Here is a 27,254-nt window from a genome sequence, read left to right as displayed (position 1 = left end):
TTTAAATTCCCCATGGCCATCTACTGGGCACTGTGGGGCAGAGAGAGCACATGCGCAGCGTGCTCAAACACTGCACAACAGGTGAGAGGGAAGACGCCCGGGCATGGCATGACATCACGGCTCGGGACTTTAAAACCTCGCGGCCCAGAAGCAGTTGGGCCTGACTACAGATGCTGGCCGACCCGAGCCATTTTTGCACCCCGGGCCCAGCCCGTCCCTGGCAGCACTGCACGGTGCCCCGGGGGTGCACCGGACTAGGGCCTGGCCGCCCTGTAGCTTGGGTTGGCTCTGACTCCAGCCCCGTGAATTGGAAGGCAGAAGCCGAAGGTAAGGGAGGGGAGGGGAAAGGGAAAAATAAGAGGAAGGGGTGGGAGAGGAAAGGACTTGTGCTGAAGGGAGGGGGGCAGATCAGGAGAAGAAAGGGGAAGGAACCAAGGGACAGGGTAGAGGTGAGACAAATGCCAGGGGGCCAAGTGGAGACAATGAGGAAAAGGGCAGGAGGGGAGGTGTCAGTGGGATGGGGGACAGGGTGATGCTAGGAGAGGAGAGGGTAAGGGCATTGAGTGTTGGGGGGGAGAGGGAGGTGCTGGGAGAAGGCTTGAAAGAAGGGGTAGGCATAAGGAAGGCAGGGATGGAGCAAGGCATGTGTGAGGACACAGAGACATGAAGGGAATGGGGGAAGAGAGTGGTGAGACGGTGGGCATCAGGGAAAAAGAGGGCAAAGGGGGCAGGGGCAGCAAGGGAAGAAGGAGGCACCAGGAAGGTGCAGGGGTAAGGGAAGGTGCAGGTACCAGGGGACTCTGGGGGTGAAGCAGAAGGGCAGACACCTGCAGGAGAGGGACCAGCACCAGAGGAGAAAGGCAGGGCAGGTGTGTAGAAGGGGGTGTTAGGAGAGGGGATGAGGAGGGGTAGCTCACATGATCAGAATGGGGCTACTGGAGGAGTGGGCACAGGGGGGAGAGAAGGGCTGGTGGAGGGGGGCAGGTCTCAGGAAGGCTGAGAGCAGTGAGAAAGGCAGGAGTCAGGACAGCAGAGAAGGGTGAGAGGTTTGGGGGCTGCAGGCACCAGGGGAGCTGATGAAGCAAGGGGAGGAGACATGGCAGCAGAGGGAAAAGGTAGAGGTTTATGAGATATTTATTAATAAGTTGGGTGCCACAGTGGCACATCCAAACAAGCCACATGAACTCAGTACTGGTGCAGCACAACACAAAATTCATTCTGCTCATGGGAGGAAGCTCTTAAGAGGGAACACTTCCCCCAACATCTCTACCCTCGAGTTAATGTCACACACATTGTGGTAATACAATTGCAGGATAGTTGCATGACGAGGGATGTGGGGGGAGGAAAACTAATCCCTATTGGTAGGAGGATGGCGGGAAAAGTCCTTGGGGGGATGTCACATGACACCTTTTACTTCTGGTCATGTGTCCATCTTGCCTGAAGAGTGTTTCCTCCAGAGGTGTGGCTAATGGGGGGTCAGGGGCGTGGTTAACAGGGGTCAGGGGTGTGGCTAATGGGGGTCAAAGTACATTTAAAAAAATTATTTGGGTGCACACCCCAATGAAATGTGCTGCTCACGCCTATGCTCATATACATATATTGAGAGAGGAAGAGCTGCAAGTTATCTATTGAATCGGATGTAACATGAACTACAGAACTCTTTAAGATTTAACTGTTTATTTTCAATTAAGGTGATTTATAGTTGATGGCTTCCCATTATTCATGTACAAAGCAAGCCTGGGAAGTGAGAGGTGTACAAACATTTATAGCTTTCCCTTAGGTATCAGTGGTAATCTCCAAGCCAACAAAACACAAGTATAGTCCCATCATTAGAATCTTAACATTAGAAAGTTTTTTTGATCTTGATGTAATCAAATGCGTGCCCCCGAACAGAGTTTTCTCTGTCATATGCCATAAATTGTAAAACTGATCGAACCACTTTCTCAGCACCTGCATTTGGCACTTGGACCAACCTTAAATTTTAAAAACAGACTTTTCATTTTGCTTGATAGTTATAGATTTGAATGATGTATTGAGTTATTTAAAGTTCTACAACTATGACATAATAGTCAGGACTCGTTTGGTAAGTGTGGTGGGATGGCTACATGCTAATGCTTTCAAAGAAGTATTGAATGCACTAAATTGGGCTTCTAATCTGCCTACTTGTGGTTCTGATTCATTGAAAAGATTATTCCTGCCAGGAATAGGAGCTATATGTGTAAAATATCTAGTAGCCAAATCAGGCAGAACCCGTGCTAAAAGGCACCTGCCCAGATGCCCTTTGGCACTCTTCTAGAGGACATGCCAACCATGAAGTATTTGAGAGTAGGGGAGCCTTCAGATGGTTACAAAGAGTCGTGTTAAACTTAGCTGGTGCTTTTCCCATGTTTGCATGCACAGGCTGCCTAAATTTGGCCCAAGACACTGTAAAATATCCCATCCTGGAGAACCTTTTAAAATGAAAATAAGACATGTCAGCTTGTGGGCCAAAGGGAAGAGGAAAAAAAAAGCAGGTAGTTATTTATATTTATTTTGTCTATGTAGCATTTTTACTGTGGCCTATAAACAGAATAGAAAATAATCTAGTTACCTGTGCATCAGCCAGCATGACATCCTTCAGCATGGGTTGACCCCTTGGCTCTCCATTTTCCATCCTCACATAATGAACCTGGTATCCTCGGATCTGACCATGCTGCTTATTGGGTACAGGTGAGCGCCATGACACTTTAACAGATGTAGAGTTGACAGCCTCTACCTCGACTTTGCGAGGAGGACCACTAGGAACTGGAACAACATCATTGGATAAAACAGAATTACAGGCACCTGTCCCACCCATTTAGAGTCTTTTTCTTTCTTTCTTTTTCTCTCTCTCTCTCTTTAAGGGCAGACCCACTACGTTTTCTTTGAAGAATATAAATTGTTCAACAAATGAAAATGGTCAACCAATCTGCTCTACCTTTCAGTGAAAAGATCAAAAAACATGACTGATGCAAAAAATGGAAGAAAAAAGAGTACTAGAGAAATAGAAAAACATGTAAAAATGTACAAAAGCCAAGGAAGATGCTTTGAAATTCAAAGCATTAAAGTACAAAGAGATATTTTGTAATTGAAATAATAATAAAAAAACAAAAGATTAAAAAAAACCTTTCTTTTTGTTTTTGTTTTTTTGCAGTGGAATAAAAAGGTGTTGATAATTGGGACATCTTCTTTTATATTCGGACATGGAAGACAATTGACAACCTAGATGTTTAAAATAAAAATATGCAGAGCATCAGTTTTCCAAAAGATGTTTTAAATGTACCAAAGAACAAGAAGGAAATTTTAAAAAATCAAAAATATAAGCTCAGAAGACAGAAGAGTTAAAAAAAAAACACAAGAAAAATGCAAATCTAGATGGGGGGAAGGAGGGGGAGGAACTGGGGGAGAGGTTTGAAGGGGCAGCAGCATCAATTTGCTCACAAAAAAGATATCTTGTGTTTAAAGAAAAATTCAAAACTGATGTAGCAAAGGCAGGCCTTTGAGAAAAAGAATCAAATGGTGACAGTATCAGTAATTTTGAGAAAAAAAGGAACAGGAAGAAAAATAAAAAGGAATACTGTTAGCCTATACAAAGACAGCAGATCGAGAGAGAGTCATAGAGGTGCAAACTGATGTAGTGGAGGCAACATACCATCTTCATCTGTGCGAATCAATACTGATAAGCTCTCTGGGCCAGGTCCGACATCAGTGTGGGCCGTCACAGAGATCCGGTATTCAGTCCATTTTTCCAAGTTTTCCAAAAGGTACTGGGTAGTGTCTGAAGCAATTCCCAAAATTGCATGGGGCTTGTCATCTTCCCCATCAATCCCAATGTACTTGATTGAATATTCTGTGATAATGCCATTCTGTTTTTCCACCGGTGGAGGTTGCCAACTTACCAAAATGCTAGTGGAGCTGGGGCTGGTGCAACTAATGTCTTGAGGAGGAGCTGATGGCTCTAATTTCAGTAGTGGGTTAGAGGAGGATTTGAGTGAAAGGATAGGGGTGGTTGAAAAAAAAACATGAACAAAAGAAAAAATAAAAATAAATAAAAAGGGCAACCAAGCAAAAAAAACCCAACAACATAGAAACTTAAAAAGCAAAACATCAGATAATCATGTGCACCTTGGCTTATTAAAGTGAAGAAATTAAATGAATAAACCAACTAAATGGTGGAAAAGGATGTAGGGGAAATACATGAAAATGAAGTCTCAAAATAATATTACGTACCTGCAATTAAAAATCTTCTTCAAATAAAAACAAAACGTGATGCTTTTATATGTCTATTCATCTACACTTATAATGTCTACAATTAGTGCAAGTTAGAGTATTTTAAATGATTTATGTATATATTTATTGCCAAATTTCAACCTATATTGCAAAATCAGTCTACACTCCTTAGATAGTTCCCCCCCCCCCTTTTATTATATTCCAGGGAACTTGCAATAATTGCAAGAAATGGCTCGAGAAATTCCCAACCCCTTTCAAAGTTCCCTTGTGTTTCTCTTCTCCCTCCCCTGAAAGATTATATTTTCAATTTTCTTTTTACAATTGAGTCTGCCTGGATCAAGTCAACTACAAATAATGTTTAAATGGAAAGCTTTTATTCAAACATTTATTGTAGCCAACATAATGTAAAAGCATGCAAAGTCAATAGAAGATGAAGAAAATCTTAGTTAAAGGTTTACCTACCAGGTCAAAAAGTGACAGGCTTGTTGATTCTGACTGTAACTTGTACTTACCCTAGATCAGCTCTCAGTTATATTTTTTAACTCCTCTTGGAGACACCTTTGCTAGTGAAGAATTAAATCCTACCAGCAATTTTTGTGTGTGATTTCAATAAACTAGCACCTCTGCACATTTTGTCAGCAAAATAGCTATTAAATCATACTAAAAGACTTCCTTAACAAAACAAAGAACAAAGATACAAAGCTCGGAATTTATATTGTATCTTACTTCACATGAGCACCCATCATTTAGATCAAATACAGCTTGTATTAAGATGACAGCTGAAGAGTTTGCCCATTGTGTGTGTTCCCACAAGTGTGTGTCTGTGATCTAGTCTCTCCCCCACATACTTAAAGGAAAAACAAATGGATTTTTCATACTTCTTGGTGTAATGTTGAGAAGCGGAATCAAACTTGAGGCCTCTGGAGCTTAGAACATGAGCTAAAAACCAGCAGGTTATTAGCTAAGGTTCTAGAGCAGATGCATTAGTCTCTCTGTAAGTGGTCTTGGTGCCACTAAGTGGGCCAGAACACCACACCCAGAAGGCATGTGGGTTACATTGGCACATAAAATATAATTAAACACTTAAGAGTTATAGGACCCTGTCATGACCTATTACAGTTACACATCTTTCGGTATCTTTCGGTTCCCCATTAATCGTCTATATTGATCAATAGATGTTCCTCATTGAGGTATTCTGCCCTTCCCAGGGGAAAAAAAGTGAGAATGTACCAGCATGCAGATGTTTAGAGGGATAGATTAGCTTTTGTTTTTTTTAAGTGTGAATGATCAAGACACAGATCAAGTACTCATTATATACTGGTCATTATGTTACTGTGCATGGATATGAGCAGGAAGTAAAAAAGGAAGTGAAAAGACTGCTTCAGGATATCGTACCCTGTAAAACCTTTCTCTGAAACTAAAACTGAAGATTACAAAAAACGGAGGATATTTCAACTGTACCCAAGAGATTTCTAATATTTTAAAAATCATTACAATAATAAAAATGCAAACTATTTTATCCTATGTAATTGGTTTTAAAATGTATTTTCTCCTTTACATTTCAAGCTGATTTTTACATCATCTGCAAGCTAATAAGCAAATCTGTTAGGTCTGATCCTGGAAATACATCAGAAGTTTGACATTGATTTCAGGATTGCACACATCTCTTGCAAAAATCTGACTACTTTCTGTTAATAAACCTTTGTGCCTTGTCACGTGTTGTCAGAATATGTAAAATAAAAAGAAGGCTAGACACAATGTAATGCCATCTTTCTGGCCCTGTCCTATTTATTTTATTCTTACATAACTAGGAAATGAAAATGACAATTTTGAGTGTGGACAGAATACAAGATTGAGCCTTAAATATTTAACCTGTAGCCATACTTAAAATAATTCCCACCTATTTTTTATGATGTTTATGCTCTCATGTGTAACTGAAATGGTCAACATGAAAAGAAAGTATTTTTTATTCTATATCAAAATACTGATTTTGCATAATTAAAATGGCAGTGCTCCATGATGTCATTCCTGATTCTTAGATAAGGGCTGCACAAATGACACAATAATTGGGTCCTTTTGTTTATTTAAAATGCCACAGATGTGCCTCAGGAAGTTCACATTACTCATAAAACTCAAACTCTAGAGTAATAGTTCTGCAGGTACCTTAATTGTTACTCATCAAACACTACCAAAGCGTGACAGTATAAATACAATAACCAGAGCTGACAGCTCAAAGCAGAATTTCAATGAGGCTTTGCATTATTGGTTTAAATAACCTTACATCACTAAAAGTAATGAACCAATCTGCCTATAGATAATTTAAATGCATGATGGAATATAGTTTGAAAATGTATCTATGAAACTAAAGAATTACGCAAAGTAAATTTCAGCTTATTATATCAACTCTTTGAGATACAATTCTCCAGTAGCTGAAGAAAATCCCTTTAGATAAGGTTTAATTTACATAGTTTAAATTTCAATATGAACCCCCATCAGATTTTTTCAGATAAGCCCTACAAATAACTCACATTATTTACATGAACAGACAATAGCTTGTGTGCATGTAAATACTAAGCTGTCCACCTTTATATGACTGGTAAAAAATCCATTAGCCAAAAATTAGAAGAATAACCATAATTACCAGCATGCCTATTAGTTCATAAAGTCCTGGAACCTTTCAATATATATGTTCTGGAGGAAGGGAGTGTTCGGATGAAAGGAAAATAATTTATGGAATTCATCCTGTGGACCAGGAAATAACCAGGCAGGACATTTTTAAGGAATTTTAAGGCTTCAGGACTACATAGGAGGCATGCCATGCATGGAGGAACATGCCTCGTGGTGCACCTAGACGCTATGCTGATATTATCATAGCGCTGTCTCTTGAGACATTTCGAAGATGTTCTGCTTCTTCTCCTAAGAATATGCAAAAGCTAATAATAATTCAAAAGCAATTCTCCTAAGCTTATCTATTGTAAATATATCTCTGAAGCACTGTCCCGCTGTCATGTAACTGAGACTCTTTCTTCCTACCACTGTCTTATTGGCTTTTCTGGTGGTAACTGCACAGCAGGCCCAAAGAGCACAATACAGCAAGCAAGGAAAGACACCTACTTGACTGCATGGTTCTTGCTGAGATTTCTGCAGTTGAAGCACCCAGGCCTTGTGGAGAGCGGGCAGCCAGACGGAAGTAATACAAGCTGTTTGGCTTCAGGCTTTGCAGGCGGTAAGATGTTGTTGGCTCAACCGAAACACGTTGCTAAAGGTGAACAATAAGAGAACTGGAAGTCTTAATAAAGATCCAAAGGTAGTTACTCAGAACATTGTCTCAGGAGAAGAGCCCCTTTCAGACACTGATAATCTCATTGATAAGATAATTTGTTTAAAGCTCTGTTAAAAAATGTGAACGTAGTATTTTAAACAAAGCAACTTAACCAAACAATAAAAGGAAAGTGAATCTATTACCTACATACATAAATAAATGCAGAATGAATTTTTTTTATAAAAAAGTAGTTCAATGGATCATTCTGCCATGGAAAAATTTTGTTTGATGGTGTAAAGGGACTCAAATAATTGTATTTGAAATTTAAAAGCACAACTGGATACTGATGGATGAATAGAGTCTGATCTACTTACCTATGTGTACTCATCATTCCTAGGAAATGGTACTTTTATGGGATGGGTGATCTTGGATTTAAGATTAGCCTATTGTTAAATGTACATGCAAAATCTTAGAAAGCAAATTCTTCTAGCGGTATAAATCTTATCAAGCATCTGTTATCAGTCATAGTGCATGTTCAGATAGGGGTATATATCACATGTGGAATTAAAAGATCTGGAACTCTCCTATAGCAGTCTTATTAGCTGCTGAGTGCATGCTTACATGTCTTCAGTACATGTGAAAAACTTCAAAAAACCTAAACTCAGTGAAGTAGCAGTAACCAGCGTTTGCTGTATTCCCAAAACAGCAAGAAGATGATGATGCAGGAGGGCACTGACAAGTCTAGCACTCTCCTACAGTCTCCTGAGACCAACACTCTCATTCTTTGCATCGGAAATCAGCTTTATTCAATTGAACAGAAAAAATAAGAAGAGACTTTTTTTTTAAAGATTGATTTAAAAATCAAACCCAAAGAAACATTTTAAATGCTAGTTGTTCATAAAGAGCAAACAACATCTAAGAGAAGAATGTTATGATTAGAAAATATATTTTCTTCCCAAAGCACACTAAAAAGTAACAATCACTTTTTAAAAGATCCCTAGTTGTTGACTAACAGAAACAGTTATTCATTATGGGTGAAATCCTGGCCCCACAAAGAGGCTGGGATTCTTCCTGTGTCATTCCTAGGAGCTGGGCAAAGCCTATGACTGCAGTGCAGGCTTAGACAGTCTCCACCGTCATTACCCCTTTGGTACAGGAGCAACCTTCATGCCTGTCTTTCCATCCACATCCATAAAGTTTTTCTTGGACAATAGCCACAGAACCTGCTGGTACAAAGTGCTCAGAATCTGCCATCAAGCTGGTTGCTCTGTTTAACAAACCATTTAATGTCAACGTTCTAGGAAACCAGCTAAGCTTGTATTTCTAAACCATTACAGCCTTTCATGCCTTACTCCATTAAAGAAATACAAAAGGTGAGTAACATTTTGATTTACCTCTTCACCCTGGTCCCCATCTTTGTAAACCAGTTCATAGCTGGAAATGGTGTCAGAGCGGGGAGGGGTCCAAGAAAGTAATATGCTTGTTTCAGATTCAGGTTCTGCTTTGAAGTTCAGCGGTTGACCTGGCACTAAAGGGGAAAGTTATACAGTGTTACCACCTATTTATTTCTATTGTTCAATATTTGTGTTGAAATAGTTTAAATTACCATTGTAGTACTTGGCACAGTAATATCTTTTGCTTTAATTACTGAACTTGATAAGTTAGTTGATGTAGCTGTTCTAAGAAAGAAATAGATACTACACACACACACAAAAGTATATTATAGTATGCTTATATCATCAGCTGATATTTTACACAGTGCCTGTATCCTACATTATTTAAAAGTTCCTCAAAAACTATACACAAAGAAACAACATACAAACCAAAGAAATACTGCCATTTTACAAGTGGACGATTGACACTTGTTTAACAGCTTACTGCGGTGGCTCTCAACTTTTCTGAACTACTGTACCCCTTTTAGGAGTCTGACTTGTCTTGAGTACCCCCAAGTTTCACCTCACTTAAAAACTTCTTGCTTACAAAATCACACTCAGAAATACAAAATTTTCACAGCACTTACTTTCTCATTTTTACCATGTAACTGTAAAATGAATTAACTAGAATATAAACACTGCATTTACATTTTAGCATATACAGAAGAGAATAAACAAGTCACTATCTTTATGAAATTTTAGTTTGTACTAACTTTGCTAATGCTTTTTAACGTAGCCTGTTGTAATGATGTACCCCCTGGAAGACCTCTGTGTCACCAGAGATACACGTGCCCCTGGTTGAGAACCACTGGCTTACAGTAATGCGACTCCTAATAATTATAGTGTAAATAAAGGCTATTATACCTACTGAAACAGCTTATGTGAGCTGGGGCAAAAAATAAATTATGTGTGAAATAAAACACGTTATGTACAAGGTGGGAAAAAATGGTCAGAAAAAGAACTGAAGTCATCATAGAGAATTCCAAATACAAAACAAGTTTGCTAAACAAGCAAGCAATTAAGAGAATAAACATATCCTTGTTTTTTAAGGAGGAGCTCACACACGGAAAAGTTGACTTACAAAGTGTGGTTACTCTTCAAAAATGGCATCTGGAAGTGTCATGTTTCTTTTGTTGCTGATGGACCTCTTGACCAATTTATCACAGAGTATAGTAAGGAGATGCTTTTTTCCAACTGCCCATGATACTTAGGCCCATAATATTTAGGCCCGCAGATTTTTAGGTGCCACAGAGAAACACTAGAGCTATGGAGTTTAGAAAGCTCATAACTGGTTAAATATGTTAGCTTGGATTTGCCTTCTAAGTTTTAAATAAGTAGATCATGAGCTAACAGGAGAGGTTAATTTGCCTGTATAGACTTTTAATAGCTTGTAATTGCCTATCATCAGTCCACAGTGAAATAAACAGGACAAAACAGAAAGACAAAATGGGATAAGAGAAAAAAAATCTTCTCTCCCACTCTGAAAGAATGTGTCAGAGTGATTAGTAATCCAATGTAACTATATATCTTCAGAGAACAAGAATAAAAACAGAGTAATTATCTTTTTTCTCCGAAAGGTACCTGGTGTAATAAATGACCACTGTGGGGATATTAAAAAGCTCCAAGAATGTCATTGAAAAACACCGATATAAGAAATAGAATGGGAAACCATGGCAAATAGTGACAAATCACTTTAAGTACATAAGTAGCAGAAGAAATATATTAATGGGACATACAAATTTGAAGCAAGATGCTAGTAGAATTGGACTACTCCTGATTTGGAAGCAGGTTCTATAATATCACTAGGTGTAACTTGCATTACTGTCATGATGCTGAGTCCAAGTCATATTGTATAAATGTATGCAAAGAGCTCCATGTGGCTGCCTTACAACTCTCTTGGATAGGAACCAACTAGTGGTAGTTGCAATTTGCCTCCTACTAAATATGGCTTAAAGTGACTTTGGAATTGCATTGTCAGCCTGCCAAAGCATAATGATGAGCCATGGAGTTCAGAAAGCCATTTGGACACATTCCTTGTTGACATAGATTGTCCCATATGCAATGGTATCAATGAAGGAAAAAGGCAGGTGGACTCTCACCGAGACTGTGCCTGCTCGACATAACAAAAATGGATGACACAGTACTATCAGAGCCTTAGTTGGATGAGCCCAAATATTGGGAAGAATATTGGCAGATTAACCAACCAATTATGGTATGAGTCCAATACTACCTTTATCAGGAATCTAAGGAGAGTCAATAACATCCCCTTGTGTCCTTATGGGACTTTATGCAAAGTTGATTAGAGTCCCTAAAACCTTACTATCACTTACCATGTGAGCTGCAGTTGCTGCCATAAAGAATAAAATTAACCGTGTTAAAAATTCTAGCTCACAGTTATGGTGTGGTTCAAAAGGATGCCTCATTTCTTTTGTGAGACCAACATAACTATCTCATGATATTAGGGATGCCATATAGAAAGTTTTAGAAGCATTAAGCCCTTCAAAAATCTGAGCCACAGAGATTAACTTCCTTCCTCCAAACACATGAAAGGCCAAAACAACTCCATAAGAGATGCTGTCTATAATCTGACAGCTGCAAAAAGTAATCAAGCAGTTTTTGTGCGGGACAAATCAAATAATCCACTCAGGTCCTGAATTATTTCCACTTCAAGATTCATAATTTCCTTGTAGTCTCCTAGGAAGCTAGGAGAACTAAATAGGACACACTGGCCATGCTAATAGGTAAAACACTTCTAGGGTGGGGTGAAGAAAGGTTCCTTGGTTTCAAGTGAGCATATGTTGAGAGACACTCATCTCTAACATCTCTCTATTTAAGGATTTTTCCTTGTAGTCCTTGTTTCCGATCTTAAAGATGGGATTTATGTAAAATTTCATGGGACGTTGACTAGACAGTGAAACTTACCCTACCAGGTTTTATTAGTTTCTGGCAGATATTTTCTATTTTTACTCAATGTCTGAAATTGTTTTGGAGTGGGAGGGAGTGCAGGAAAGGTTGGCTTCTGTACAACTCCACAACAAAACAGAGAGAGATACAACAAACAAAATACTAAACCAGAAACAATAAAGTACTGCTAGTACTACAGTACTTGTCGAAGTGAATCAAAGCCTAAAGGAGTTGTATAAGCACAGTCCAAACTGAGTACAAATTAAGAAAATACAATGATAACTTTTCCACTCATTTCAGGAGTCAGAGATTCTGGAAATGGGCATGAAGGAGTTAAACATGAGTGACGTGGGAAAGGGCCAAATTTTGTGTTTGCTAAGAAACTTATAAAGTTGTTCCTAAGAAGCTTTTAGAGTGTAGGAATAAATGGCCCACATCTTTTCTCTTTTTTTGTCACTTGATACTCAATTTTGTTAAAATATTACATTATCTCTGCATAGTACACACCATAATTAAAAGTAAACAGACAGCATATTCATCCTGTGTCTACTCTCTCCCTTAACACATAAGTAACTCATACAAATAAGTCTGGAGGTTTCTCAGTCCTTAGAATTCTAGTTTTAACTCTTGAGTGCTAATATTGAAGAATAATCAACTATAGTATGTTTAAAGAATGTAAATGAACAGCACATTTTGTCAAAAATCTCAAAACCTGCAAATCATCTGCTGTCGCAGTTAAGGACAGCTAGCAATGCTAAAGTGCAATAAAAATTGATGGCAAAACCTCAAAAATATTTAAAACATTTACTAAGGGGCTATGCCCACTGCTCACTAAGCTTGCTAATCCCTCCCCCCCACCCCCCCGGCTGCTTTTGCAGCCAGAGAGCCTGGTGACATAATTTTACTGCATGACAGAAAATACTTTTTATATATATATAGAGAGAGAGAGACACTTGTAGAAAATAGTTTGTATGATTGAAAAAACAAAGAAAGCTATGTCTGAGAGTCTTTATGGTTCATGGTCAGTTCAATTCTAGAGAAGTTATTATACAGCCATTTCACACTGCGCTCTCTGATAGTCAAGTTAAAGGTCCACAGTAATCTGTGCTTTACATTTCCGGCATTCTTCACAGTATTTTATATTACAGAGCTCAAAATACTTATTAATTCACTGTTTCAGGAGAAGTGTTATTTTTTGAGCAGGTATTTTGTTTAAAACACACACACAGATTAGCCCAATGTGTCACTTAACTCAGTTATTTGGGTATTGAGAAGGAGAGCAAGGGAGGAAGAGAAGAGACTATCAAGGAAGGAAGTGGGGACGCAAATAAACCAAGTATGCAAAGAATGAATTGAGTAGGAGGATAGAAAAGTAACATCAAAGGAATGAGAGGCCAGAGATAACACAAGAAGAGAGTGAAGAACAAACAGAGCAAGAAGAGCATGCTGCTGTGTCTTGTAAAACAAATGTTCGAATTTTCAGTTTAAAGTAAAATTTAAAAAGCCAGCCTCAAAGAACAAATAAAAGGAAAACAGAAGGGAAAGAAAAGGGTAGAGTAAAAGGAGAAGAGGAAAAATTGAGAAAGGGAAGCAGAGGAACAGAACAGGAGAAGGAAGCTGGGCATTCGAACAGAAGAAGTAGTAATGTTGTTGCTAGAGTGCAAAAAATCATATAAAGGCCAGGAAATAAATGAGTTTTGGCTCAGAGACCCTTTATTACGGTGATTAGGTATTAGGTTTTCAACCAGAATACCTGGTCAAAAAGGGATCCTGGTGGCTTTGGTCAGCACTGCTGTTGACTGCCTTTTGTGAGTGCTGTGCGGCAGAGCTGGCTGAACATTCACATTGTGTGGCTCCTGGGAAGCATGTTCCCGTTCTGGTTCCTATGCTTAGCAGTAGCTAGGGGGCTCTAAACACAGCCTCTACCCCAAGCTCCCATTAATTTTAACATTGCAGAGCCTTTCTGTACAAACCTACCGGTATTCAGTTTTCCTTATTCAAAGTGTCTTTAACATTTTCTATGTTGGCAAGATACCTGCATTTTTTTTAAATGTTAGCTTTTCATTTTTATCCATTTGCTTCTATGGCATAAAATCATAATAGTGATGAAGACTTCTAATTATTTGCTGTTTTCATTTGTTTTAAATTAACCCCTACATGTTAAATGTAAAAATATTTAAAAAAAGGCAATTGTTAGGTACAGGAATATAAAAGCATGCTAGATACGTGTCCTTACTTTCTGAAAGGGAATTATGTTAAAACTTTAAAATCTTAAATTGTTAAAAATGTTTACTTGTGACTTTCCACAAATGGCAAATATTTGCTTTAATTAATGACAACCTGAAATCCCAACTTTAAAACTGAACGCACCATTAACTATGGAGTTACTGCTGACAACTCCATAATATAAGATCAAGAGGCTTTCCAAGATTTATGGTGAAAGAACTGAAATGTAAACTAGGATGTCATCTGCTGGGATTTACTGTAGTTAACAAAATGTCAGGAAAACAATATCAGAGAATACATTTAAACTACTCTTTTAAAAAACTTGCTGTTTCTTAGTGAATAAAGATAACACTTCCAACTGCTCACTGGAAAGAAACAGCTGTCCTCAAACAAAAAAGAAAGAAATATAAATTGCTATTCTATCCTAGAAGTTAAAATTCCCTTTTCTGGACAAGACACTTAAATATATATTTGATCCACTGCTTTGAACAGTAAGTAACAAATGTTAGGCCCCTTAGTTAGAGAACTACAATATTTTACCTCACCCCCTCACATGAAGCTGAACCACAGCAACTTGGGAGAATTCTACAACATACCATGGGGAAAAATCATATTTTTGATGGAAAATAAAAGAAAAAAAATAAATGTCTATAGACAAAATCTTAATTGAATTGCTTTGTTCTGGATTAGTTTGATATTAAATCTAGGATGTGATGCTCTCTGGCTACGGTTCACCAGCCTGGGAAAATCCAGGAACCATTCCAGGTCATGGTTCTGATGGTTCTCTCTCTCTCTCTGTATATTTTAATACACACACACACACACGCGAGAGAGAGAGAGAGAGAGAGAGAGAGAGAGAGAGAGAGAGAGAAAGGGAGGGAAGGAGGGAGTGAGGGAGAAAGAGAGAGAGTGTCAATCCACAAAATACAGATCCTAATTTAAATATTCAAATTTTTAGGGATCATATGTAACTGAAGCTTTCGTTACTTTCATTATAAAGATGGACCATTCACAACATTTGGATCCAGATCTAGGTTCAGTTGTAAAACTTTCCTAAAATTTGGTGGTGCTCTAAGATGGAGTGCAATGGCATTGGAATAATTCTTATAGTGTAGGTGCAGAAAGCCATTGAACAAAACTGTAAACCCAGTATATGATAGAAAATACCTCTAGTTAGGGGGTGCTGCTGTAGCCCAACATCCCTAGTTGAAGCACCCCTGCTGGAGTGGTGTATTAGGTCCTACTTCCCTATTCCCATCCTGTTGATTGTAAATGTTCACATGGTTCCATATCTTTTCCATCAGGCTCATGCTTTTAAAAGCCTTTCCTCTCTCACAACTGTCATTTTTATGAGACACCATAAAAATAAAAATGTCAGGTCAAGTCAGTTCCCAAAGGAAAAACACTGGCATTGAGCATCACTCCACAATAGCCTCATTATCATCATGACATCTTCATGTTACAGCAGCAAAAGGAACAGCACAGGAGGGCATGTTAAATTATGCAGTTTTAGCAATGATGCCAGAAATATATAAATACATTTAGAACTCCTCCATAAGTACATACAGTAACATGACTTGGGTCAGTCCAATTGGACCACAGCAGAAAGCAGTCCAGGGCCTGACCCTGGTGCTCTGGTGAAGTTAATGGCAAACTCCTAATGAACTCAAACAGAGCAGGATCAGATCCTCAGTGAACAAAATAGATTATATTAAAAGGATGCACAGCAAGCAGTTAATCTATCATGCTAAGAGCTAAAAAGGGAGAGCAATATGGCAACCTTAAGACTAGTCTCTGAAAAATGTTACAAATACATCTAAAGTCAAAATAAGTATTTACGATCTAAATATAAATACAAACCTCAATCACAATGACAGTAGGTATATTAGAAATGCTAATAAATAACTTCAACTTTTTTATAAATGTAATACATTTAATATTTTTAAAAACCATACACATGTTTCCCCATAGTTGTACAGTAGAGGATTAAATTCTGTTCTCCATTTACATACATGCAACTCCACAGAAGTCACAGGATTTGTATTTAGATAAACAATAGCAGAGTTTGATCCACTATCTTGAGTTATATTTTTGAGACCTGTTTTTCAAAAGTTATGGGATTTTGAACTTCTATTATAAGAAACTCCACTAGCATTAACTTTGCTTACAAGTTGAATTCTATGTTTCTAGATGATCACTGAACTATGCAATACAACACACATCTTGTTCTAGGGCACTGAGCAACAGGGAGTTTTTATTCCATACAGAAACAATACAATACTTTTGCAGTTTAACAAACCAGAATTTCTGGTTTTTGATTCCATAAATATTCTTTGCAATATATTTCATGGGGCTTGCTAGTGATTTGATAATAAAATGAACTCCTAGACCTAAAGATCTCGTAATCAAACAAAACCTACTTGCAAACATTAAAAAAAGGAAATAGTGACTGTGTTTATCTAGAGCTGTGGCGCTTTCTGTTTAAAAGTGGAAAATGGAGATTTAGAAATCAGAAGTGTGTGGATATGCTTCTATGTGCATATATACTGTTCTAATATGATTTGAAGCATTTTCAATGCAGAGAGAAATATGTATATGAATGTGTATACATATGGGTATTACACCTGTATTTTAACAAGTCAATGTTAACAAAAAAGATCTAACATATGAGACCCTGTAAGCAAGCTAAATTGAAATCAACTCCACATAAAATTCAAGGACAAAGCCAGAAAAAATGTCAGCTAAATGACTACTGGACAAACATCAGAGGTCCTGGTGCAGCCAAGCAACGGCCACAACATTTAGATTTCTCCTCAGTGACAGTCTCACTGAGAATTTTATTACTTTGATAGAGCTGACTGAGATTTATACATGGTTGGAAAAAAGGAATGGAAGATTCCATGCTACAGAAATAATTTCCTCCATTTTAATGATTGCAAGGGCTGTGGAATGGCAGAAGATGATCTGTGAATGATGCCCTTTAACAGGCAGCATTTTGGAAGATAAAAAGGAAAAGATACTCACTCATTCACCCACCCACCCAGCCCTGGTCAACGCTAGGGAGTTATTTTGAAATAATCCCCCTTATTTTAAAATAACAAGCAGAATGTCCACACTACCAAGCCCATTATTTGGAAATAACAGGATGGTTATTTCAAAATCTGTACTCCTGCTTTCCTCGGGGAATAATGCTTATTTCAAAATAGTTATTTCAAAATAGCATTACTGTGAATACTCCAGTGCTGTTATTTTGAAATAACTATTCCCCAGAGTAAGTCGAAGTAATTACTCACTAGTGCTTCCTGGGTCTCTAAATTGAGTTAGCGTGTCCAAAATAATGGAGCCTGCCTCAGACTAATTTTGAGGCTTCCCCATACTGGATACTCACTATTTTGATTTTTTTGTTATTTTGTCATTTCGATTTTATTATTTTGAAATAATTTCCTAGTGTAGAAATCCCCTCGCTTGCTCACTTACTCACTTCCCATTTTCTAGAGGTTTCTAGTTCATTCCACCATATTGCAGTCTTACCTCCTGTCTGAGTGATGACTTGAATGTCAGTAGAAAGGGGTCCATCCCCGACAGAAGTAAAAGCAAGAACCTTCACAGAGTATGTTTTCTGTGGTACTAAATTTCCAATAGTGGTGATATGGCTGTCAGCCACATTGTGTTTCATCCAGTTATTAACATGTTGGGTGGGGTCCATGGTGTAATAAACTCTGTATCCTTGAATTTGGCCATTTGGTTCCTCGGGTTCTTCCCATTGTACCAAAATTGTAGTTGAGCTCAACATACGAGCCTGTACACTGCGAGGTGCACTAGATGGTGCTTGTTCTGAGGTCCTTGTTGACACTGGTTCACTGGGTGGGCCCCGTCCAATATTATTAACAGCAACTACCTTGAATTCATATTCTGAATATGGGCTTAGACCTGCAACACTATACCGTGTTGTAGCCACACCATCAATTTCTTTATACAGTTCCTCAGAATTTTTAGGTTTATGCTGGATTATGTAGTATGAGACTGGCTCGGGGTTCCCGGAATCCCAAGTCAATGTTATGCTTGTTGCTGTGCTTTCTGTCACCACAGGAGTTCCCGGAGGTTTGGGTAAGGCTAAAAATAATACCATACAATCAAGTTAATATACTGCACATATCATTAATTCTTTATTTTTCAAGAATGATTGAAATCAAACAAAGAAAATCATGGTCTCAAATGAGCTGAAATGTAGTTACTTTGGGGGGCACTATCCCCCTATTTAGAATAAAACTATTTAATAGCAAATCTTATAGTACTGTTATTTACTTCAGAAGCCTAGCACAGAACACACAAATATTTCAAGTCCCACGTTAAAAAAGTCTTCTGATGCACGGCCATATTCATGATTTTTACCATGCATCCACTAAGCATTTACACATCAACAGCCTTGCAGAGACAGAGTGTGCATGGGTAAGGGTTTTTTCAGAGGGACTGATACATTTGGCTTCCAATGAACTCAACAGGAGTGGTAGGGAACCAATAACTCTGAAAATCAGGCCATCAACTTTTAACCACTGTTGCTTTTGAAAAGTATATGGCTCTTGATTTAGCTAGAATGAAGGTAGCAAAACACAGTAACGAAATGAAAGGTTTGCTTATCTACAGATATTATTGCTGCCATAATCTGTACTTTATAATTTTGGTAAAGCAGGAACAGGCCATATGGACCAAATGCAAAGAACAAGGCTTTGTTCCTAAGTGCGACTCTACTATAAGGTTTGGTCCTAAAAGGAAGAAAACATCCGGATTTCCTCCAGTAGTCACTGTGAGATTAGGACAATCAGAACTACCAGAGTGTGCTCAAAACTCAGCTCAGGCACATCCCTGAGCTGCATCACCCTAGGACACTTTCCAGTCACAAATCTTCCTGCTTCATCCTTTCTCTGGGTGGAACATCAACATCAGCAGCTAACTAACTGTAATACACCCTGCTCTAGTTGCACTGGCCAAGGAGTTGGTAGCATAGATACGATTCTGCCCCTCCCTCACTCATTTATCATTACATATCCTGAAGAGGGAGTAAGTAGGTATATAGGACTTACTTATTGCTATGTGTGCCTGTATGAAAGGTCCAGACAGACCACGCAGAGATTTAAAGGGGTTATTCTCATTTGTTTTATCTGTTGCACAGGCATGTACTTCAAATCACAATCTAGCCCTAAATAATTTTCTGTAGCTATTCTTAAAAACCTATTTCCTCCTAAATTACTGCTTACTAACAAAACTTTTCAAAATGTAGGAACTTTGTAAAACAATTATCTGAAAAGACAATTATAGAACCAGTTTCAATTAGCTGCATACTGAAGCACAAATATATTTTAATTTAGTCAACCGTGAATTGTATACATCTCTGGTACTTGTATTGCTTGGGCAGTATCCAACCACGGTGGAAATAAAATCAGCCTACAAAAGCTCTTATTTAAATCCTCTAGTTCTGTTTCTGACTTTGTGTCCCATACACATTGCATTTTTCTTCATACAAAAAAGAAGTGGCTATTGCTAAGGAAAACCTGTTATTTACAAATGACAATACAACAATAGTTGCTTTTGGATTCCTTTTCTCTTTGAACATATGAGATTATGCATTGTTTAGCAGAGTGAAGAGGGAGCCCTTACTGTCCAGGAAACATGCCCAGAAATTAGTCATAGTCTATATCTGCTTTTTATCCTTTTGGACTAGCCAATGAAATCTTGCAGAGAACCAGGGGTAGATCTACCAGCAGGCCCTGGGAGCAGGGCACAATACTTTAAAAGTACACATTAAGCAGCAATAGAGTCGGCGCTGGTTTTAGAACCAGCCCTAAATCATTCAGCTCTCCACATATTTCAAGGCATCACAACTTGGGCATTGGAGTTGCACCCCTGCATGAGATGGAGATAGGGTTGGCTTTATTGGACATGATCTCTTTTTTGGTAGTCTGCTCTTCATGAAGGTGAATTTCTGTGATAAAGAGTCAAAGTCTGGGGTTTCTGCAGAACAGAATTTAAAGCTCAGAAACAGCCCCAATTAATCTGCTTTCCAGTTGGTCCCTCCCTACCTCCCCAGCTGACTGGTCCATTCTCCTGCTGCTCTAGTTCCCAGCTCTGTGAGAAGGCCTACAAGGGAGATACTGACTGAAAGCTGGTGCTGGGTCCTGAGCGCACACTAGCCATCTTGCTGCCTTGACAGGGAATGATACTGCTTCCCGCCTCCACTGAGTATCCGTTGCCACAGGTATGCCCTCCAGGACCCTTAGGTTACCTTCCCAACACATATACATCTCTCTAGTACCCCCCTAAATATCACTGCCAGTTCCCCCAAGTGAACCCCCTCTTTAATGTCCCTTTCTCTCCTCTTTCTAGAAACCTCAAATGTGGTAAGCCTACATGGAACCCACATTCTTTGCAAACAGCTCTCACTTCAGACCAGACAAACTCACACACCAAACAAACATGTGAAGTGCATTTGGCCATAAAGGCTGTGTCCAGACTCAGGTTTTTTTTTGGGAAAAGTAGCCTTTTTCCGAAAAAACTTCCCCTGCGTCCAGACTCAAGCCGCGTTCTTTCGAAATTAAATTGAAAGAACGTGGCTTTTCTTTCGATGGCGGTAAACCTCATTTCATGAGGAAGAACGCCTTCTTTCGAAAGTTCCTCTTTCGAAAGAAGGCGTTCTTCAATGTAAAAAGGGCTTCTTCGAAAGAGAGCATCCAGACTCACTGGATGCTTTCTTTCGAAAAAGCAAGCCGCTTTTTCGAAAGTTCAATGTGCAGTCTAGACGATCTCTTTCGAAAGAGGCTCTTTCGAAAGTGTCTCTTTCGAAAGAGGCTTTCAGTCTAGACATAGCCAAAGAGTAAAGTGTAGAAGATAGCTACAAAAAGCTTGTCAAGATTCTTGATAATTGTGAGAAGTGCATGCAGGTAATATTGAAGGAATATGTATTAATATTGAAAATATGCTTTACGGACTTGGAGTAGAAATTAGTCATCAGAAGACAATGTGCCTTGGGAAAGCTGGAATTGTCATCCCGTCTTGTTTAGTTTTGCAAAGCTTAACCATGTGCAATACTAAACCTTCAGAAGTAAATACAAACTGTTGAAACTACTTTAAGATTTAAAAAGGGAGATTTACAAGGGGTTTGCTTTGTCTGTGATACAGAAACAAAAGGCTATTTCCAGTATGATGAGGAGGAGGAAGCACTATTCATTCACTGACTAAACCACCTGTCGACGGGGGAGTGCTTTCATGAACATATGGATCTTGATTCTTGAGAAATCAGCCAATTATGCAAGAGACTGAACTTTGGAGGATGGGGGAAATCTACTCTGTTAGGCCAAAAGAGGTAAGTATAGACCAAGGTTCAAATTTTATGATTTAATTTCATTTTGTAAACATTTATTTACATCACACTCTCTTGCTTCTAGATAAAACTTTATTCTTTCTTAAATAAATGTGTTTTTGTTTTATTGTAAGCACTCACAAAAGTGGCGATTTAAGGTAAAACTGGTAAACCTGGCTCCCTCAGGGAGGGATTTCTGTGAGCAGTCAGTGTCATGGGCTAGATATTACAGGAGAATGAATCAAAGAGACTAGGAATTGGGGTGCACCTACTGTTACAAAGAACATAAGAACATAAACACAGCCGTACTGGGTCAGACCACAGGTCCATTTAGCCCAGTAGCCTGTCTGCCGACAGTGGCCAGCACCAGGTGCCCCAGAGGGGGTGGACCAAAGACAATGATCAAGTGATTTGTTTCCTGCCATCCTTCTTCAGCCTCTGACAAACAGAGGCCAGAGACACCATTTCTATCCCCTGGCTAATAGCCTTTTATGGACCTAACCTCCAGAAAATTATCTAGCTTCTCTTTAAACTCTGTTATAGTCCTAGCCTTCACAGCCTCCTCTGGCAAGGAGTTCCACAGGTTGACTACATGCTGTGTGAAGAACTTTCTTTTATTAGTTTTAAACCTGCTACCCATTAACTTCATTTGGTGTCCTCTAGTTCTTCTATTATGGAAACTAATAAATAACTTCTCTTTATTCACCTCTCCATACCACTAATGATTTTATATACCTCTATCATATCCCCCCTTAGTCTCCTCTTTTCTAAACTGAAAAGTCCCTGTCGCTTTAACCTCTCTTCATATGGGACCCGTTCCAAACCCCTAATCATTTTAGTTGCCCTTTTCTGAACCCTTTCCAAGGCCAAAATATCTTTTTTGAGGTGGGGAGACCACATCTGTACACAGTATTCAAGATGTGGGCGTACCATAGTTTTATACAGGCGCAGTAAGATATTCTGGGTCTTATTTTCTATTCCTTTCTTAATAATTCCTAATATCCTATTTGCCTTTTTGACCGCTGCTGCACACTGTGTGGAAGTTTTCAGAGAACTATTCATGATAATGCCAAGATCTCTTTCCTGATTTGTCGTAGCCAAATTAGCCCCCATCATACTGTACGTATAGTTGGGGTTATTTTTTCCAACGTGCATTACTTTATAGTTATCCACATTAAATTTCATTTGCCATTTTGTTGCCCAATCACTCAGTTTGGTGGGATCCTTTTGAAGTTCTTCACAGTCTGCGTCTGTCTTGACTATCCTAAACAGTTTTGTATCATCCGCAAACTTTACTACCTCACTGCTTACCCCTTTCTCCAGATCATTTATGAATAAGTTGAACAGGATTGGTCCTAGGACTGACCCTTGGGGGACACCATTAGTTACCCCTCTCCAATCTGATAATTTACCATTTATTCCTACCCTTTGTTTCCTGTCTTTTAACCAGTTCTCAATCCATGAAAGGACCTTCCCTCTTATCCCATGACAATGTAATTTACACAAGAGCCTTTGGTGAGGGAACTTGTAAAAGGCTTTCTGAAAATCTAAGTATACTATATCTACTGGATCTCCCTTGTCCACATGTTTGTTAACCCCTTCAAAGAACTCTAATAGATTAGTAAGACATGACTTCCCTTTACAGAAACCATGTTGACTTTTGTCCAACACATTATGTTCTTCTACATGCCTGACAATTTTATTCTTTACTATTAATTTGCCCGGTACTGAAGTTAGATTTACTGGTCTGTAATTGTCAGGATCGCCTCTGGAGCCCTTTTTAAATAATGGTGTCACATTAGTTACCTTTCAGTCATTAGGTACGGAAGCTGATTTAAAGGATAGGTTACAAACCACAGATAATAGCTCAGCAATTTCCCATTTGAGTTCTTTTTCTATTTGTTCTAAAACCTCCTCTTAATAACACTTCAATCCAGGACAACTCTTCAGATTCATCACCCACAAAGATTTGGGAATCTCCCTAACATCCTCAGCCGTGAAGACTGAAGCAAAGAAATCATTTTGTTTCTCTGCAATGGCTTTATTGTCCTTGATTGCTCTGTTTATATCTCGATCATCTAGGGGACCCACAGGTTTTTTAGCAGGCATTCTGCTTCTAATGTATTTAAAAAACATTTTGCTATTTCTTTTTGAGTTTTTGGCTAGCTTTTCCTCAAAATCTTTTTTTGCTTTTCTTATTACATTTTTACACTTGATTTGACAGTGTTTATGTTTCTTTCTATTTATCTCACTAGGATTAGACTTCCACTTCTTGAAAGATGCCTTTTTGTCCCTCCCTGCTTCTTTTACATGGTGGTTAAGCCACGGTGACTCTTTTTTAGGTCTCTTACTATGTTTTTAAATTTGGGGTATACATTTCAGTTGGGCCTCTACTATGGTGTCTTTAAAAAGTTTCCATGGAGCTTTTAGGGATTTGGCTCTAGTCACTGTGCCTTTTAATTTCTGTTTAACTAACCTCCTCATTTTTGTGTAATTCCCCGTTTTGAAATTAAATGCCAGAGTGCTGGACTACTAAGGTGTTCTTCCCATCACAGGAATGTTAAACATTATTATATTATGGTCACTATTCCCAAGCAGTCCTGTAATGGTTATTTCCTGGACCTGATCCTGTGCTCCACTCAGGACTAAATCGAGAATTGCCTCTCCCCTTATGGATTCCTGTACCAGTTGCTCCAAGAAGCAGTCATTTAAGCCATTGAGAAATGTTATCTCTGCTTCTCTTCCTGTGGTGACATGTATCCAGTCAATATGAGGATAATTAAAATCTCTCATTATTATAACAAGAAAGGTTTCTACAGGCATGTTAACAAGAAGAAGGTGATCAGAGAAGGTGTGCGGCCCCTAATGGATGAAGGAGGTAACCTAGTGACAGATGATGTGAGGAAAGCTGAAGTACTTAATGCTTTCTTTGCCTCTGTATTCACGGACAAGGTCGGCTCCTGGACTTCTGCGCCAAGTGACGCAAGATGGGATGAAGTTGGACAGCCCGTGGTGGGTAAAGAACACGTTAGGAACTATTTTGAAAAGCTAAACGTACATAAATCCATGGGTCCGGACTTAGTGCATCCGAGGGTACTGAGGGAGTTGGCAAATGTCATTGTGGAGCCTTTGGCTATAATCTTTGAAAAGTCGTGGAGATCGGGAGAAATCCCGGATGACTGGAAAAAGGCAAATGTAGTGCCCATCTTCAAAAAAGGGAAGAAGGATGATCCAGGGAACTATAGGCCGGTCAGTCTTACCTCGGTTCCTGGAAAAATCATGGAAGGGATCCTTAAGGAATCCATATTGAGGCACTTGGATGAGAGGAAAGTGATTAGGAATAGTCAGCATGGATTCACAAAGGGCAAGTCGTGCCTGACCAATCTAATTAGCTTCTATGATGAGGTAACTGGCTCGGCGGACATGGGGAAGTCAGTGGATGTTATATACCTTGACTTTAGCAAGGCTTTTGATACGGTCTCCCACAATATTCTTGCCAGCAAGTTAAGGGATTGTGGATTGGATAAATGGACAGTAAGATGGATAGAAAGATGGCTAGAAGGCCGGGCCCAGCAGGTAGTGATCAATGGCTCGATGTCAGGATGGCGGTCGGTTTCTAACGGAGGGCCCCAAGGTTCGGTTCTAGGACCGGTTTTGTTCAATATCTTTATTAATGATCTGGATGAGGGGATGGATTGCACCCTCAGCAAGTTTGCGGATGACACTAAGCTGGGGGGAGAGGTAGATACGCTTAAGGGCAGAGATAGGGTTACAGAATGACTTAGACAAATTGGAGGATTGGGCCACAAGAAATCTGATGAGGTTCAAAAAGGACAAGTGTAGAGTCCTGCACTTGGGATGGAAGAATCCCAAGCATAGTTACAAGCTGGGGACCAACCGGTTAAGTAGTAGTTCTGCAGAAAAGGACCTGGGTTACAGTGGATGAGAAGCTAGATATGAGTCAACAGTGTGCCCTTGTAGCCAAGAAGGCTAATGGCATATTAGGTTGCATTAAGAGGAGCATTGCCAGCAGATCCAGAGATGTCATCATTCCCCTTTATTCGGCTTTGGTGAGGCCGCATCTGGAGTAGTGTGTCCAGTTCTGGGCCCCCCACTACAAAAAGGATGTGGACGCATTGGAGAGGGTCCAGCGGAGGGCAACCAATATGATAAGGGGGCTGGAGCATATGACTTATGAGGAGAGGCTGAGGGACTTGGGTCTCTTTAGTCTGCAGAAGCGAAGAGTGAGGGGGGATTTGATAGCAGTCTTCAACTTCCTGAAGGGAGGTTCCAAAGAGGATGGAGAGAGGCTGTTCTCAGTAGTGACAGATGGCAGAACAAGGAGCAATGGTCTCAAGCTGTGGTGGGAGAGGTCCAGGTTGGATATTAGAAAAAACTATTTCACTAGGAGGGTGGTGAAGCACTGGAATGGGTTACCTAGGGAAGTAGTGGAGTCTCCATCCCTAGAGGTGTTTAAGTCTCGGCTTGACAAAGCCCTGGCCGGGTTGATTTAGTTGGAATTGGTCCTGCCTAGAGCAGGGGGCTGGACTTGATGACCTTCTGAGGTCTCTTCCAGTTCTATGATTCTATGATTATAGAGTTCTTTATTTTGGTAGCCTCTCTAATCTCCCTCAGTATTTCAATGTCAGTATCACTGTCCTGGTCAGATGGTCGATAATATATCCCTACTGCTAAATTCTTATTATTGGAGCATGGAATTACTATCCATAGCAATTATATTGAACATGTTGATTCATTTAATATTTTTATTTCATTTGATTCCACATTACCTTTCACATACAGTGCCACTCCGCCACCTGCACAGCCTGCTCTACTGTTAACTTGCCTAGAGGAGACTGAGTAGTTGAAAGACTGATAGCATCAAGGAGCCGGCACCTAGTCACCACAAATAAGATTTCCTTTCACTGGATGCAGTGGGTAGCAAGGTGATTCCAGTCTAGGGAGCCAAGTACAGCCACACCCTACTTAAAACACTTGTGCACTAGAGGCCAGAATTTGGCCTAAAGCTAATACAAAGCATCTTTTTAAGGAAGTGATCAATATTTAATAACTGGATCAGAAAAACAAAGAATAAGTCATGCCTACATATATACAGATTATATATTTTAAAGTACCTTTGACAGTTATCTGTGCTATTGCTTCTATAACACCCAGGGTGGACATAGCAACACAAGTGTAATTTGCAGACTGCCTGACATCATTAAGCTCAAGGACATTCCTGCCTATTGGCATATCATCTTCGGGCGTCAGATCTTCAGCCCCTAGCATCCATTTCACATAGGGCATTGGTGACCCCACGGCAACACAAGTGATGTTAACACTCCCTCCTGGCATGATCTCGTGATTAGTCGGTGGGATAGAGAACCTTGGTGGGACCCGGCGAACTGGAACAAAACACAAAATAGTAATAACATATACAAAAAGGGAAAATGAGACTTTCATATAGACGACATGCACAGTACAGACACAATTTAACAGTTTAAACATGTTATTGTAATTTGCTAAAAAAATAAAATATACAGACTATACAAGTATATTGTCTGCACACAAAGTAAATGTATTCTGTATTTACTTGTTGATATCATTAGACACATTCATACAAAGTTGATTCAGACCTACTGGGGCCCACAATTGACTAACTGTATACTAACAATACACAAACACCATGCAAAAGATACACACACACACACACACACACACACATATATATCTATATATATGCATGTAGTTAGAATGCATATACACACATATATAATATGCACAGAAGAAAACTGGAGGGTTAACAGCATGCTTGAGTTGAGTACCA

The 27,254-nt window shown here is 39.2% G+C and overlaps 1 protein-coding gene across 21 annotated transcripts in view; it reads right to left on the bottom strand.

The window, feature by feature from the left end:
- Nucleotides 1-27,254, bottom strand: part of PTPRD (protein tyrosine phosphatase receptor type D) — a 1,795,899-nt gene that overhangs the window by 153,622 nt on the left and 1,615,023 nt on the right. For 17 of the 21 annotated variants that reach the window (XM_075931585.2, XM_075931586.2, XM_075931588.2 and 14 more), the window contains 6 exons: nucleotides 26,563-26,832; nucleotides 17,605-18,186; nucleotides 8,905-9,038; nucleotides 7,363-7,507; nucleotides 3,671-3,976; nucleotides 2,591-2,784 (listed from right to left, as the gene is read on the bottom strand). In XM_075931585.2, coding sequence (XP_075787700.1) covers nucleotides 2,591-2,784; nucleotides 3,671-3,976; nucleotides 7,363-7,507; nucleotides 8,905-9,038; nucleotides 17,605-18,186; nucleotides 26,563-26,832 — 1,631 coding nt within the window. The remainder of the gene's footprint in view (nucleotides 1-2,590; nucleotides 2,785-3,670; nucleotides 3,977-7,362; nucleotides 7,508-8,904; nucleotides 9,039-17,604; nucleotides 18,187-26,562; nucleotides 26,833-27,254) is intronic. The other 4 variants (XM_089779210.1, XM_089779212.1, XM_089779211.1 and 1 more) reach the window with 1 other exon arrangement.

The sequence above is a fragment of the Pelodiscus sinensis genome, chromosome 6 (genome assembly GCF_052426305.1).
Source record: "Pelodiscus sinensis isolate ZL-2025 chromosome 6, ASM5242630v1, whole genome shotgun sequence".
NCBI lineage: Eukaryota > Metazoa > Chordata > Testudines > Trionychidae > Pelodiscus > Pelodiscus sinensis.
This window is presented reverse-complemented; position numbering and strand designations above follow the sequence as displayed.